The following is a 17,535-nucleotide window of genomic DNA, read 5'->3' on the forward strand; positions in this document are numbered from 1 at the left end:
TTCCCTGGAAAAAGTCAGACAGAATAAAATCCTCTTCATATTACAAGTATCATATAGTTAGATATATCATTATACTGATCAATAAAATACTCTTCAGGCCTCACTTTGTTCCACAACCCAGACAGTCTGGATTCTATATCAATAACAAGGCTCTCCAATCAGCAATTGCAACAAAGGAAATATGTTTCTACAGACAGCAGAAAGCTTCCACCCAAAAGAAACAACCAAATACACCGGAGTGGTAGTCTATTTATAGCCTTTTATTTTTCAAAGCTGCTTGGAAACAGATAAAAATTATACAAGGACAGCATTATATTGTAGACTTCAGAAACAACAACAAAAAAGTCAGACTGTCCTCCCACACTCTCCAAAAAGAGCAGCATAAGGCAAAGTGAACAAATTAATTTTTGATTGCAAGGAATTAAAGACTTTATTTTGAGCCTTCCAGTCAGGTATCAAGAAATGTGTGTATTCAAGTTGGACTTCAACCACTTTTCCAGTGAAACAGTTAAAACATTCTCATCCCACAGTTTCACCACTTTACCTCCTCACAATCCTTGCAATGCCACACAACCAGACTGCTGCAGTAACAAGCAAGCACTAGCAACATGTGGAGAACTCACCTGTTTGCTCAGCTTCTCCCACTGAGTCTGGCAGTCTAGTAGCCTCGACTTTGTCCAAGTATTTATACTTGCAATAGGCTGAGCTCTTAAAGCAGCCTCCAGTTCTTTCATCTCTTTCAGCGATGGTTCAATTGTCTCCATTTCATTGATAAACATCTGAACACACATCAGAGAAAATTAATGTTGTTCTTCAGCAAGATATTATACTAATCTACAGAAGCATCAATAATTTTGCAACTTTTAATTATTTCAGAAAAACTTTGAGCAGATCAATACTGTGATCAGATCAATACCAGACTGCTTAAAATAATCCTTCAGTGATTCAAAACATCAGAACTATGCAATTAAAGAACAAAATACAGCTTGCCATACACAGCACAAATATCTTCATATGCCAAATGCCAACATCCAAACAAGACAAGTTTGAAGATTACATGCACTAAATATTCTGCTATTACTCGTGTACCTCAATTTATATTCTTCTTCTGGAAACAAACATTTGAAGGTACACTGTAATTACTTACTATAAGATGAAATTTTATGTAATTGTGATCATGATGTTCCACTGACTAGCCAGGAATCTTCCTTGTAAGATACAATTCTGAACTTTAGGATTTTATCAGTTATTTGCTTCTTGCTTTTACTACCCTCGGAAAGTTAATGCAGAAGGCACTTTTCATGCACAGATTCAATTCCATAATCACAAAAAATTGGAAAAACATATAAACCTTATATAGGGGAAATAATGCCAACTTGTAGATAGGTATTTGTAATTAGAGTGAAGACCTCTGAAAACCACAAAATATTATAGTTGCAAAAAAATAAAACAACTCAAATGTGCCCTGAAGAAAAAGAAAACAATTTTTCTGGTGGGCGTAATGTGCTATGGACTTAATAGCATAAGCAAAAAAATAAAGAAATGATGCTACTTGTTATTTCAAAAGACTCATAAGAGGAAAACTCACTGTGCACTGGTCAAGTTGCCTTTGAAGTCCTTCAGTATCCCCTTGAACAGCCTTTTCTGTCATTAAGAAGTCTTTCACACCATCCATCCACTTATGAACAACTTTTGAGTCAGTCTAAATCAAATATAATAAGGAAGAGTTGATACATTGTTGTGATGAAGAATGTATGGCTGTTGCATTTCAACTTCTAGCAAGCAGCTTGCAAAGGGTATTCTACAAACTGCTGGCATAGTCTTGGTTTTGAATCAGACCAACTTTTGTTTAATTTTTTGGTTTGTTTTGCTGGATTTTTGGGGGGAAGAGGGGTATCCCAAATTACTCTGTTCTCAAATATATATGAATCTTAAATTCATAGTGATATTCTTCCATCCACCAGAGCATGGTTTAAGTGACACTGCACCGTTCCAAACTATCAATCACACTACAGCACAGGATCAGGTAGGGAAGAGACCATGGCTTCAAGAATTATGTTGTTACTCTTCAAATGAAGGACCTTGCTGAAAGCTGGAAATATGCCTAAAAACTATGATTAAAAAATGCATGACTGTTTGAAAACTGCCCTCCCAAGGAAAAGAGAAAGCCTTATAAAAATACATATGTGGAAAAGAGGAGTGGATAATGCTAAATCTACTTTTCAGGTAGAAATCATGCTGGGAAATCCACTTGCATAAGCAAGACACATAAATGGAAAAAACCACAGAGGATCAGACTAACCAAAAAAGCAGCCTAGCTGTTTGAGGCCAATAGCAGCTACTGTACTCACTAGAGTAAGTCTTGGGGGAAAAAAGCAAACACATCCAAATTCAGAAATTATGTGATCTAAAAATTGGCAGTTGCCTTATACTCTGCAATGAGGTAGGAAAGGAAGGAGGGAGGGAAGGCGACAGAAGTACTGCCATCTCCTTCCCATGCAATCGTGGATGTTTCCAAATTATCCTTATAAAAAAAACCAACACAGAGTACGAAGAGGTATTTTCCTTCCCCTAGTTCAACCAACTTATGTAGTTGACATTTTTTATTAATATAGCTGGACTTTCACTTGACATTTTTGGACTATTTGGTTGGAGTTTTTAATAGATGGCATCTATTTATACTGACACAATCATCATCAAAGAACAGCTCATCAACTTCACCTTCTACTCTGCATATCACAGACAAGGAAAGTATACAATTCATTTTCTTAAAAACCTTACACTAACAGTTTTTTCAAGATCAATATGCTACACTGTTTCTCAAAAAATGTCTGCATTAATGAAAATCCATTAGACTAAGTTTGTGTTTATTTTTACATCAATGCTACCATTAGAGGTCAAAGTCATGGCATTTTCTTCATTCCTTCTCCATTTTGGTGGAATTCCTGCAGATGAATAGCCTGAAAATCATTTTCCAAAAAACAGACCCTAGGACACTTAACAGTGAACCATGGCTTAATGTAAAACCAAATGTATTTATAAAGGCTGCCTTTTGACAAGGCACTTTGGCACACAACTAATTTAGCTTTCTTACAATAAACTATTTACATAAGTAGCTAAAGGAAATTAAGTGGGATTACTCAAAGTCAGACACACAAATAACTTGCTGAATCACAAGCCAAGCCTACAAAAGTTTAATTAAGTAAATGCTCCTGCAGTGCACAGGTAAATAATTATCAGTGGTCAAATAACCAGTGTAGGCTATTGATGTACAAGAGTTGATAATTTTTAGACATGAACATCCTCATCATAGAATAGTTTGCATTGGAACAGACCTTAAAGGTCATCCAGTTCCACCTCACCAGCCATGGGAAGGGCCACCCTTCCACTAGACACCATCCCAATGGGCCTTGAACACTTCCATGCATGAAGCATCCACAGCCTCTCTGGACAACATGTTCCAGTGTCTCACTGCCCTCACAGTAAAGAATTTCTACCTAATATTCAATCTAAACCTACCATCTTTCACTTGAGAGCCCATTATCCCCTATCCTATCCCCACAATCCCATGTAAAATGTTCTCCTTCAGCTCTCTTGAAGGTCTACTTTAGGTACTGGAATGCTGCTATAAGGTCTTCCTTATAGAGCTTCACTTCTTCAGGATCAGTTTTTGACATTTATTCCAGGAAGGAGCAAAGATCAAATGTGCAGAATCTTAACTTGTTCACTCACAGAAAAACCACATAATGTACAGCCATGCAGCAGATTTAAAGTATCTCAAAGTGATACATAACCAAAGACGCAGCAAGCCATACATTACTACAGGTATGATAACAGAATACAAGATAAAGAAAATTTCTTCTAGAAAAAAAACAAGATGCAAAATTGATAAAATGAGCCTTTTCTACTCTTCCCATAACATGAGTACTACAGTTTCCCAGTAAAATATTGCTCCCAGTTCGTGTCACCAATGCATATGTTGTCAGCTCGGGGGAATCTCCGTCACATTGCAAATAACAGAAGAGCCACCTAAGCAGCAGGCAGATCTGCCACTGACACACTCAGACTAAAAAGGGCATCTTACTCATTGTTCACCTGTCTGCTCACTTTTAAAATGAAAATATTTACATTGTTTCTTTTCAAAAACCTAAATGTAAGGAGTGTTGTTTTGGGAAATGTCAATTTTTAAAGATGATTTAGCGAAAAACAAAGAAACATTAAAAACTGATACTTTCACATAGTTGAACATAAACCACATGTACCCCAAGCACTGACATTCACTTTTATTTTTTTCCCCTTTAATAGCCAGGTATTTCAATTCCTCTGTTAGCCAAGGAGATCCTGCCCAGCCATTCTTCAAACTAATCTTGGGTCTCCAGTTTGCTGTCTGCACCAGGACCACACATCAAGGCTGCCATATCAATCTTTCCTGCAGTACAAGTTACATCCTGGTGTGCCCAGTGCTGTCCACAGCATTTGTATTCAACATGTTTCAGACTGTCATTTTCATTTATACAGTATTAGACTACAAAAATCTCTGTATAGATAAGCACCAAAGGAAAAATCAGAGAATATAACACAACTGTCCATCCACTGACAACTTTACAAAACATTTAGAAAACCCAGGAATAGTGTACTTAAAAATACAGTTCATAAGAAAATACCATTTAAGCCTTGTATTTCAACAGATATCATCAGTAGGTATTTCTTTCATTTTCAGTTACTTAATATTTATTATAATAGCTTAATATTTATAAAGCAACTATTTAATAATTACTTCTATTGTTTCTTCTGCTATAATTTCCTTTGGCTACCGTACTTCCTTTTAAGGTAACAGGAAAGTTTCTAACATCTTGCTCAGGACCTAATTCTCAGAACAGTGAGATTTTCTGTCTTGCAGGATTTCATAGGCATGTGTATATATTTATAAAATAGGTAAGAGGGCTGAGTAACCCTCATTTTTAAAATGTCCTTCCTGTCACTTCAGGGGCCATGGTTGGAACTGGAAAAGTCACTATACCCAGGCATTTTCTTTACTCCCTGGTCTAACTTCCTTGTACTAATTCTTCAGTTCTGTTCACCAAAACCCAACCTGAAGGAGCATGTTTTCTGTAGCAGGCATGGAGTTACACTTTAAGACTAGTGGGCATCTGACACCAATCACACTGAAGATCATCAGCCCCTACTGGAATCAACAGCACAACTGGCATATCCTTGACCTTAGCATAACCTTTGCTTATGGAAAGAGAGGGACACTAATTTTAAGTGAAAAGTATTTCTGTTAAAGACAAAATAATATGCTGGGCATATTAGAATTCCACTTATATGCTGCTACAAATATAATATATAAGCTTTCAGCCTCTGCCAGACTAGTGGATCATCAACATTCCATTTCTCAATCACTTTCATCTGGACTCCTGCAGAAACATAGAGAAAGAAGTTCTCTAAAGCAATTGAGTTATGCAACCCAAAAAAAAGAAACAAACCACCTTTCATTTTACCTCAAATATTCTCAACTTGGGCATAATTTCCTCCAGTAGTTTAACATCTTTGGAAATCTTGAGCTTTAGCTTGTCCCAGTGTCCCTGCACATCCTTGAACTCTTGCACGTAGGTGTTTTTTATGTCCGAAGATGCACGCTTCTCCAAAGCCTTTGTTTCTTCAGCAAGTTTATCTATCCTGGGCTTCTGGGCTTCCACTGTCTCACAAACCCTCTACAAAAAAGAAAAAAAAATGCTCCTTCCAGTATTAGCCACACAGTAGGTACACACCTACATACAAGTGCAAGTACATCAAAAGTTTCTTTCTGCAGAGGGTAGACTGAAGAGTGATAGAGGGTAGAGGGTGAAGAGTGATACTCCAGTTACAGTAGTCATTGCAGCAGAGATGTCCAAACAGTCTTTTAAAGAGAAAAACCTTTAGCTGCTGTACTGGTGCAGCAGCAGAGACTACAGAAGGGGTAGCAAAGCTTGGCCTCATAGCTCAACATGCACAGACATCTACGCCTCTTGTGTACCGCGCAGTACTGGCACTCAAGTCAACAATGCAACGGCTGCACCACACTGCACTCACAGACAAAACTGCAGCACAGACCAGGACTCAGTATTGCCATTTCCCCCACAAGTTTATTTGTTTTTTAAAAGCACACACAAACTGAGTATGTTCTTCCAAGTTTTGTAAAGTGAAATATAGTGTCTTCATTGTAAAAACAGCTCTGGATACTCAAGTTTTGAAAACTGCTATCCCAGATGAATGCAGGGAGGATGCATTCTGAATATACTCACTATGACATTGCTGATATAAAGAGTCACCTGATTTGAAAGAGATAATTTACTAATACAAAAAATAACAGCTGATAGTGTAAGCCAAAACATGAAAAATGCTGCCATTTCATTGAATCCATCATTTTGAGTACTGAGCTTCAAATTTGCTTAAGGGAAATTCACAATAATTTCATGTGTTCATTATTAATTTAATGGTTTTAATTTTCTAGTATATATATTTAACATATACAAGCAAGACGTGCGCATACATATTTTGGTGTATTTTTAATGAGGAAGAATCTTTAAGCCATTCAGTTTTTCAAATCTACTTTACATTTATCATGTTTCTTTTCCTGGAAAGTGTGCCATTTCCTCTAGGATGTGTAGAGAGGTAGCAATGAGACTGGGAAGAGGAATATATGTTTCAGAAAACAGGCACTTTCTGTGCAGGAGACCACAGATGAAACACTTATCAGTGCCTGCTACAGTGTAGAGGGAGCTGAACAATTCCAAGGTCCACAGGCAGCTCCTCATATACAGTTTGTTCTCCTCTCCTGTCACGCTCTAATGTTAAAGCACCTACACTAGCATAGTATGTCCTTACAGGGTAATTAGTCTCTGAAGAAAACTGGGCATGGGCAGGAAAAGACAAGCCTCCAAAGGCTAAAGGCCATTGCAATTCACGTAGCATATGGACCAGAAAATCTCCGCCAAGTTTAAACAATACAGAAACAACACTAAAGAGAAAACCAAAGAATCAAAGCTTCTTTTAATCTCCTGGTTCAAAAAAACCCCCAAAGCACTAACACCTCTGTTTACTGGACTCCTGAAAATCATCACTCTGCTAAATAGAGAAGGCTATAACAACCTCTTGGCACCCAGCAACCAGAGCTCAAGAGCTCTTCCAGAGTCACCTGCAGCCTTATTAGGCCACCATACAGGGAAAAATACATGCTTCTGAATGTGGAGAGTGGTGGAGCAGGCAGGGAAGTATTTATTGAGTTTTTTTCAAACAAAAAAAAAGGTGGGGGAATAGGGGAAGTACTGGAGATGCAGAATTCTCTCTCTGGAGAGAAGTCCATCCCTGCCTCGGTATCTGGTATTTACAACGCAGCTATCACCTATACATTTTTGTCTACTTTGTAAGCTCACAACAGAAAACAAAACATTGTTTCTACTAGACAGAATTTTCGTATCAATTAATTTTATGGCTCACAAGCACAGTTTCCCTTTGATAGGCAGTCTGGAGGTCAGAGAAGTAGAGTTAGTCTCTCCAGACACCCAAGCAGGATGCAGCAGGATGGGTTTGTTACCCAGCTGATGCTCAGACAGTTTGAATAGGCAGAGCCCTCACAGCCGGGTGGGCTTTACCCCGTGCTTGGAGGGGAGGGTTGAAAGCCTGCACACTGCAGTCCCTTCAGGAGAGCAGGGGCAGGGTCAGAGAGCCCAGCCTGCCCCAGGGAGGGCCATGGCCTCCCAAGGACAGAGAGCCTGATCAGGCCAGGCACAGGGATGACTGTGGTGCTGCTCAGGCAGGGAAAGGCAGGTCCCAGCTTCTGGTTTTCCTTAAAACTGCACTCAGCAACTCAGAGGAGCAGACTGTGGATCAGGTCACCAACACCTAGAAGGGGGATGCTCTTGGGGCCCTAATATTTGTTTGGCAACTCCTGAGCACAGGAGGTGCATGCACACCAGAGAGTGCCTGGGGAAGCCACCAAGGCCATCTGAGGTCCTTTTCCCCCAGCTGAGCAGTCCCAGTCCCAGCCTCATCTCCTGGCACAGGCAGCAAGAGAACTGTGAAGTCTTGTAGGCTCAGAGATACCCAGCCCTTGCCTGATAGCCCCACAAGCTACCTCCAGAAGTGGGTTCCATACTGTGTCCCTGCCGCCCCCCCGAGCGGCGTTAACTACTTCACTGAAAACAAGGCAGGAGAACAGAGGGTGACAGCAGTGGAGTAACTTCCTCACTTCAGTGCAAAGGTGAGAGTTACCTTGGCCTGCTGCAGGGCGTTCTCCACCTTGCTGGGCTCGCTCAGGCCACTGGCAATGGCGTGCTGCTTGCCCTCCAGCTCACTCAGCGTGTCCTTCAGCTGTTGCAGGCACTCCACATACTCCCGGCTCGGCTGGCTTTCTGTCTCTGGTGTAAAAGAGTAAAGGAACAAAACACAAAGTAAGGAAATGCACTTGAACCCAAACCACAGGAGATGTGACAATAATCAATTTGCCAAGAGCTAAAGAACTCTTCCGCAGATAGCATTGTTTTCCCTCTAAAAGTATTCAATATATAATATACAAATATATAGAATATAATAAATATGCAATTACAGCCTCCCAAAAATTTTACAAACCCAATTCTATTTTCAGAAATTCTTCTTATACATGTAAGCACCAGAATCTATTTGGGTGGGTAAAGTGGTAGAATCTATAGTATTTAAATTTATATGATTATATAAAGAATAATCCATAGTATTTAAAATATATAAACCACCCAAATTTAATATTTTGCATTTTCAGGCTTTAGACATATCTACTATTTATCTGCAGAAACACACACAGATATCTACTATAAATAGAAAAAACATAGCATAGCAAATATAATAGCCATAAATTTCATATTAAATATACACACTATAGATAGGAATTATATAAGCTAGCATTTATAAATATGTATATGTGTATATAAATAAATACATAAAGCCCATATTAATGTGGGCTTGTGTTTTGGTTGCTTTTTTATGTTTTTTTAATATATTTACCCACATAAATATATAAAAATAACAGCTTTCAGCCTGCTGCCACAACAGATACACTATCTAGGAAGAGTTAAAAGGAAATTAAAGTTTGGATGGAGTATCTGCTTGCCATCTTCAACCACATCTCAAAATTTGTTTGATCCAGTCCTGTGTGGCATCCCAGGCAGGAGGCAGCACCTCACTGGCATTTCAGAATGGAAACAGCCAATTGGAATAACCGAAACAAACCAGATTTTGCCTGTAAGTCCTGTACTGTGGTATGCACAGTCTCTGACCCTGGATTTCTAAGCAATTTTGTTACTGCCACAAGTGAAAATTAATCTAAGCCTTGTTCTGACTCACCAGGTAGCTTTTCAACAGCTTAGTGTCAGAACTGCCCTACCACTTATAAAAATGAGTCAACATTCTTCAGAGAATCAGAGTTATCCAGCTTCCTTTTCTCAAAAAGCCAGATCAATTTAAAGAGGGGGGGTAAAAGTAATAAAAAGCACATAGGTGCACTGTCACTAAACTACAGAAAATCCTGGAGAAGAAAATAGTTACAATAGTTCCCAATGACAAAAACATTGAATAAATTCCCATTTTAAAAAATGCCCATAGAGATGGGACTGAGTAGGACTCCATGCGGGAATTTTCAGAGGCTCAAAGAAGAGCCGTAAGAGGAGCTGGCCTTCTGTCACTCAAAGCCCGCCATGTTCACAAATGCCTAAGTCACACCACCAGCTGTTTCCACTAGTTACATAGCTCTGGAAGTTTTTACCTTGCAGCAATTCAAACTATACTGTAAATAAACAGCTAAAACCCTGAACTGACATTTCCCTCTGTTCTTCAGCAATATAATTTCTCAGCATGTTGTCTCATTCAAAAGACACGCAAACACAAATTTAATGTGTTAGAATATATATGGTGTTTCTACCAAGCAATAACTGGTTCAAGTATACCAGTAACACCTCAAGTGATGTGTGACAAAAAGAACTAAAGTATTTTTGTCATATGATATATAGTTACCAATATATAAAATACCAGTAGAATTACTCACAAGTACATGAACTCAAAACAGCTATAAAATAATAATTTGTCACAGCAAGAACAAAAACATACCCTTGTACTTGAACATGGCTAGCAGATACTTTACTCATACAGTTTTCTGCTTGGATATAATTGAAGTATCCAGGTCTGGTGCAACACATTGTATAGATGGCCTAACCATTTAGTAATTGAACCTATTTTTATTATGCACAGAATAGAGTATTAATGCTCTTCCATTTGGGGCTGTTAATAACACACTTCCTCAAATTCCTCTTAAACAAAAACTAAGAAAAAAATCTTACAGGTCTGTGCTGTTGCTATTCAGCTGTACATATTTCATTCACTACATTTAAAGTGCTTTAGAAATCAGCATGACTGGTTTGAATGCTCATAATGAAATTTTTAATGCAACAACAACTGAAGTAGAAACTGCCTGAAAAGCAAGCCAGATTCCAAATCACTTCAAAGATGAAATTTCCAAAAAGAATTATGTATGACTAATGTGCTCAAAGCTATGAAAAAAAATAAGTTTCACATGCACACTTTCATTTTACAAGGTTCTCCTAATCTCCTACTTTTCATTTCTAGAATTTCATTACAGAATATTTATTCCTGTAAGTTCCAGAGAGAGACAGATTTCTGAGCTATATTAGCCACCTTAAATGTCTTGCTAAGTAGTTAAATGAGGTTTCAGGAACATTGCATCCTTGTATAATCGTTTCCAACACCATGGAATGATAGATCTTTGAATTGTGCACAGAGGAGGCCATATTCTTCCCAGTGAATAAAATAATTTTGTCATTTTGACACAAAGCCTAGCATAAACATTACAAAAACTAACAATTCAATGAGTTATCAGTCAGCTCAAAAAAACAAAAAACAAATCAAAACACAAGTCAAGCTTTATGTGAACATAGTATTTATGTTTATTTACCTTTTTTCAGCTGTTGGTGACGTTCCTCTAGTTTCTGACGAGTCAGTTTGAAGTGATCAAGAAAACCACTCAAGTCCTCCTGAATGAAATTTGGAGGCACGGGTTGAGAGGTGAGTGTCTTGCAGATGGCTTTCAGATGTTCCACCTGTGGACTCAGGCTTACAAGGTGAGTTAACTCCTGCTGTAAAAGATAAAAATTAAAACAAAAATTCACACTTGCCCTGTAAACACAAAGATTTTAGTACAATACTGCAGCACAGCACATCCACATTACTAGGGTGACAACACTAAAGTACTTCTGTGACAGAGATTCCAAAATCTTCCAGTCAAGTCAGGTGCCCTGCATGCCTTAGAAACTGAGTTAGTTATCTTACTGACTAGGGCAAGCTCTTCTGGGGCATCCTGTGCTTGTGACAGCTTCCAATCAAAATTAACATGTTTGGCCAGACTTACCTGACACAAGTCTTTCAGGACTGCTGAGGACTGGGATGCTGAAGAGTCATTTTTAAGCCAATCATTCTTCTCAATTAAAATCTTCTCAAGCTCATTCATTTCTTTTAAATAAGCATTTATATCTTCCTGGTACTTTATCTTTCTGGCCATTTCTTCTAGATTTTGAACCACATCTTTCCACCCTGACAAAATTTTCTCCATCACAGATTTTATATCCACTGTAGGAAGTCCTTCTACAAAGATTACACAAATTATTGCTATATTAACTGCAACATATTTTCATCAACTTTCCTCTCTTCAAATACCAGTGCACTTTCACATTAATATACAAAACACTTTGATTCCAAGTCCAATTTCTATAAATCTATATTTACTACTAGCACCATTTCAGCTTTATATTTCTAGTAAAATGCAGAGTGAGATACTCTAATTTTGAAGAAAGGCACAGGGAGGGGTGGTTTTTGCTGAACCACTCTAGCAGAAGGAGAGCCCAAAGCTCTGGGCAGCCAGCCAGCTTCTACAAGAGTACTTGATGACCCTGCTCCATAGATGCTCCTGTGCTCACATGCTGGCCACAGCTTGGCACACCAGCACCACAGCAGCTGCAGCCACAGGGAAGGAGCATCCACACCAAGACCAGTCACTGCCATTATGGCACAGCCTATACCTGTCCCAGGATAGAAATGGATGCAGGCACAAATGTCCCAGTGCTGTGCATTATTCCACACTGGTGTAGCTGGGTCTAAGTGTGGAAAAAGGCTGTGAGCCTGAGCTGGACAGAACATACTATCAGACTCTAACAAAACCATGGGGGTGTGTGGATTGGTTATTTTCTATAGATCCTAACCTTTATGATGACAATCAATTAGAAAATTCTTCACCTTACTCTTTGCTGATACAAAGCAGCTTTCCAACTATGCATTTCTTGTTATGGTTGACAGATGCTGGTTTCATACCATGACCTATCACAGTTAAAAGGGTTTGTAGAAGAAAGTGGAAGGGAGGATTGATCTCTGTCCAGGTTTGAAAACAAGGAACATCTAAAAAGTTTTATAAACCAAAACTTCAGATCAAATCAGTGGCTTTCAGCCATCAAGTTCAGGCAATGGGACCCACTGTAAAAAGCTTCAGCTCCAGTAGGCAAGGGAGGAGTACTGGACATGTTTAGTAAATTGGGACATATGAGCAAAGCATCGGACTGTAAAAAAATGTGGTTGCTGAGAAATCCTATGGAATTCAGCATTTTCCAAAAGCGATGCTGGTCATTATGCAGGACAGTGATACCATCCTCTCTCCTGTCTGAATGCTACCAGTGATAACTTCACCAGAAGTGAAGTGCAAACCAGATCTAAAAGTTTGCCTCTAGAATATATGAATACCTCTTTTATAGAGATATCATTCCACTGATGGAGTTTTCTCAATATGAAATAAGATTTTGGCAAGGCTTAAAGATTCAGCTTTCATGAATGTCAACTATAAGATCCCATGAATAAGGATTTTAATTGGCAACCAATCATTTTCCCAATCATATAGATTTCCATCTTGCCTTTGAGCCATAGATTGTGACTGTATCATTAAAAACAGACAGTTTTTACAAAAATAGATAAAACTATGAAGAAAAGATATACACACATGTATTAAGTTTAAATTTGGCTTCAACATTTTCACTTCTCTATAGGAGTTATTTCAAAACTTTTACTTAAAATCAAACCACTTCTTTGAAAGCATGTAACTAGCATTGCTATCAAAATAGAAATAATTTCTTGAAATATCCCTTAAAAGACTAGAAGTGAACATATGCTCATTAATGAACATTGCTTTTTAAAAAGCCTTAATAAAAAAAACACATGACTAACTAGTGACAGTAACAATGACCAGTGAAGGAAAGAAAATGGAGTGAGAAGGAGATAATATATTTCAATATCATTTCCCAGCAATCCAACTGATTAAATCACAAAAGAGAAAAACCTCCAAGTTGCTTACCCTTTCCCATTTGATCCAAAAGAATGTGTCCACTTCGTTTCAGTTCCTCTAACTTCTGGCTTTTTTCAGCTCTTTCCTTTTCAATCACCTTCAAAGTGAATCCCAAAAGAATACAGTGGCAGCAAGGGTTATTTTCTCTGACTTCGCTCTTTCACCCAGCAATATCTATTTTCCCACTACTACCCAAAACAAATCATTGTCTTGAATACACCACATTCTGAGATGCATGCTAGGTCTGCTTGTGCAGAAAATAAACGCAAAAAGGAGTCACCTCTCAGAAGTACACCAGGCATGTGAGAGATTAGTACTACAGCATCAGGAGCAAAAGAATTGTTTAAAGGCTTGACAATCCCACAATGAAAAATAAGATACTGGGACACCAGCTAAAACAAATCACCTGTGATCAAAAATTCAGCTGAAATTCTCTCACATGAACCAGTGGAGAAAAGACCTCCTTCTTAATAGTCCCTTCATTTCTACAGTTTCTACTGTGATTTCCAGTAAAAGGGAACAACAGACCATAGAAGTCCAAACAACAATAACTATAGCACACTACTAATCCACTCTCATAAGCTCTACTGCTTTACTCTTCTTAACAAAGATTTGGAGAAGGAAATTCTCTGTGACTATCAAGATTTTTAAAGGAAAAAGCTCCTTCCACAAGTTATACATATTTATGAATATTCCTTTTTGAGTCAATAGGTAGAATACATCCACAGAGGAAATATGAGTTCCTTAGCCACTAAACCACAACTTCAGTATCCTCTGTGATTACAACAAAGTATCTCCAAACTAAAATCTTTTTGAACCTCATGTCAATGGTCATTACTCTGGTTTAGACTTGCTACAATACATTCAGAAGCATGCACTTATTTGCTCAGCTGGGAAGAACAAATTCTGTCCTATCCACTTACAGTCCAATCATGCAAAAACAGTACTGTTCATGGGAATCTGGCGTTCACCTCAAGAGCCTCGTTTTTAAAGAGCTATAAACATTCTTAAAGATCTATAAATAAAATTTTGGGATAGTTGGTTTAGTTTTTATTTCCAACAGTACTGTCATTCCAAACATTCCTATTGGTACAAGAGCACTAAGGAAGAGCCTCTTTATAGACATTTTTAAGTATTGTTTTTTATTTCAAAAGCAGATTCAGGTCCTGCTAAAGCTCCAGTAAGTCTTCATTAACAAAGAATGCTCAAAAATCAGAAAAAGGCAAGAATACATTCCTGACAAGGGAGGAATAGAAAATAAAATGGCTACTTCTCAGCTCCCACAAGATTCTGTAAAATTATGTAGCCTGTGTTGCAGGTCAGCAATATTGTACACAAGCTGTAACAATCAGGTTTTCTCCAAAGTTAATAGAGCAAACAACATGTCCAAGCATTATAACAACAAATCACTTTGGACCCTGGGTGGTACAGTGGAGTGTCACAGTATGATTCAAGGGGTCTCTGAGCACCCCACAGGCCTATCTGTAGCAAAATTATATAAGTGGTGTCAATCAAGGCCATTTCCAACTGTGAAACATTAAACCAAAATATGCTACTTAGTGTAAAAGATAATAATCATGAAGACAGACATTTTTCAGAACTCCAAGGGAGACATCAGTAATATATGTTTTTAAAATTTCCCATGGATTATGCACCAACACCAGCAAAAAAAAAGTGTCCAGCTGGTCAGAGATTTCCATGTATGCTCAGTTCAGAAACTATTTAACTGAAGGACTTAATCCCCTCAAAGCATGTGGATCAGCTCACACCTCCAGCTGACAGCCAGCTTAGATACAAAGTAGAGTATTCACTGAAACATGCTCTATCTCCCCATTTTACCTTCCATTTTTCTTTCATGCTTGAAGTCTCTCTCATCTTCTTATATTCTTTGATGTCTGCGGCCTGAATGGCAGATTTTGATTTGGAAATCCAGTTCAAGAGCTCAGCACTTTCAGCATCAAACCTAGTACGAAAGGTCAGACTTAGTCAGGTTTGTTTTTTGGTTTCAGTCACTATAAAAATCAAAAGCCTTAAAAGTTCAGCACATTATTCGATCCTGAACCAGCAGGGCTGTACACAAAATTCATGCTCCTCACATTACTACTCACAGGAAGTAGGGTAGAGACAGACTTTCAAAAACCTACCATAATAGAAATCATACCCACAGTATCAGCCTTCAGGAACAAATTGAGAATACATGGTGCAATTTATGTCTCCTTTTTTTTGCACATTTCTTATTCTATATATAGAATGAGATATATAAGATATATAGAGATATATATCTTATATATATATGAGAATATAAGATATTCTATAGTTTGTATTCTATACAAACTATAACCATTTCTTTTAATATGTTACAAAACAGATACCTCAATGCCAAGTATTTTTAAGATATCTATATGTCTATATACAGACCTCAGGAACAAGACAAATAAGAATTGAAGTTCTAAGTTCAAAAAGTCTGCAATGCTACTTTGTCTGAAGGGAAAGCTAACAGCAGCAGTGACAGCTGACAAAAATTTTTGCACACTTAGCTGACAAAAGATGAACTTCTAGCTCTCTGTTTTTGTCTGAAGTAGACACGTCCATACTAACAACTTCCTTACCACATCATCTCTAAGCTACAACCTAACACCACCAAAAAAACCCCAATCAACTCAAAAATTAACCAGTACTGTACAGAACTTGAGATGGACAGATACACTGTACAAACCACAAGTCAGGTTCTATTACAATGACATTACTTAACAGTGGGAATCCCAACATGGAATAACAGCAATTGTCAATAAATGCAACTGTCAATCACTCAAAGTTTCCATGGGAAAGCTGGCAAAATTCCACTTACCAGTCATTTGTTTGTTTCAACATAAGTAAATGGAAACACACAAAAGCATCAGAAAGTTTATAAACTATTTTTATTATACCTGGTTTTAATACAGTTTGAACTCTAGGAAACAGATGACAGATAGATCACTTTTGCTTTCAAAACCTAAAATAGTTTCTTCAACGCATGAGACACAGAAAGCACAGATGGCTGCTGACTGCTTTACTGCCCTGGCATATCCACATGCACACACCACCCCCACCAGAGCTCAAAGGGTCTGACCAGAGTCCTCTGGAGGGTATGGGCAGGTTCCTCACCCCTCCAAAGCTCCATTCCTCCTTCAGAAAAAAATGAATAAAAACCTGTTCTTCATTGTGCAAATGCACATCTCCTAGCACAGTGACTCCCTGGTCTTGATGCAGCCTCTATTGTATCTCTAAATGACCTGACAAAGATTTAAAACAGTGACTCTTCAAGGAAATGTTCATTTCCTCAGTCAAGCACAAAAAGCAAAATGTTGATTATACAGCATTTGATTTCTTAATCTATACTGAAACAATTCCTTCAGTTTTAGGTATGCTATTTAATAAAGAAAAATCAACACAAGTTATTAAACACTATTCAGCCTAAGGGGAGAGAAGGTTCCAGGAAAACTTGATAACAACCTTCTAGTGCCTAAAAAAAGAAGAGGGAAGAAAAAAAGGAGAGGGACTCTATAAGGAAGTGTATTGATAGGACAAGGAATAACTTTTAAAGTGAAAAAGAGTACATTTGGGTCACATATATGGAAGAAATTCTTCAGTATGAGAGTGGTGGGATATTGGAACAGGCTACCCAGAGAAGTTGTGGATGCTCCATCCCTAGAAGTCTACCAGACCATGCTGGATAAGATTGCAAACAACCTTAATTAGTGGAAGGTGTCCCTGTCCATAGCAAAGAGGTTGGAATGAAATTATCTTTCAAGTCCCTTCCAGCCCAAATGAGTCTGTATATGCAAATGAGCCAGCCACTCCAGAAATACTTGTCAAAGGAGACATCAGTGTAATAGTATTCTTTTTACTAAACACAAGAGAGATTGAAACTGTTTCTAAGCCTCTTTTTTTTGTGTAGTTTCTCCCATTTTTCTCATATTTTATGAAGATTAGAAATAAATAATAAATAAATTAAAATGCTTGACATTTTCATACCACCTCTTGAGCAAAGATGAGACGTTTTCCCTAAATAAAGTAAATACAAGTATCTTTTCAGCAAGGGAGCTGAGGTACAAAGGACTGAAGACCTGCTACTATGAGAAACAAAATAT

General features: G+C 38.0%; 1 protein-coding gene across 5 annotated transcripts in view; it reads right to left on the minus strand.

The window, feature by feature from the left end:
- UTRN (utrophin) overlaps window positions 1-17,535 on the minus strand; it is a 344,257-nt gene that overhangs the window by 235,522 nt on the left and 91,200 nt on the right. For 4 of the 5 annotated variants that reach the window (XM_014879021.2, XM_014879022.2, XM_014879019.2 and 1 more), the window contains 8 exons: window positions 15,245-15,368; window positions 13,415-13,502; window positions 11,432-11,664; window positions 10,979-11,159; window positions 8,254-8,399; window positions 5,502-5,714; window positions 1,589-1,702; window positions 624-779 (listed from right to left, as the gene is read on the minus strand). In XM_014879021.2, coding sequence (XP_014734507.1) covers window positions 624-779; window positions 1,589-1,702; window positions 5,502-5,714; window positions 8,254-8,399; window positions 10,979-11,159; window positions 11,432-11,664; window positions 13,415-13,502; window positions 15,245-15,368 — 1,255 coding nt within the window. The remainder of the gene's footprint in view (window positions 1-623; window positions 780-1,588; window positions 1,703-5,501; window positions 5,715-8,253; window positions 8,400-10,978; window positions 11,160-11,431; window positions 11,665-13,414; window positions 13,503-15,244; window positions 15,369-17,535) is intronic. The other variant, XM_014879020.2, reaches the window with a different exon arrangement.

This window comes from Sturnus vulgaris, chromosome 3 (assembly GCF_052056855.1).
Source record: "Sturnus vulgaris isolate bStuVul1 chromosome 3, bStuVul1.hap1, whole genome shotgun sequence".
Lineage (NCBI taxonomy): Eukaryota > Metazoa > Chordata > Aves > Passeriformes > Sturnidae > Sturnus > Sturnus vulgaris.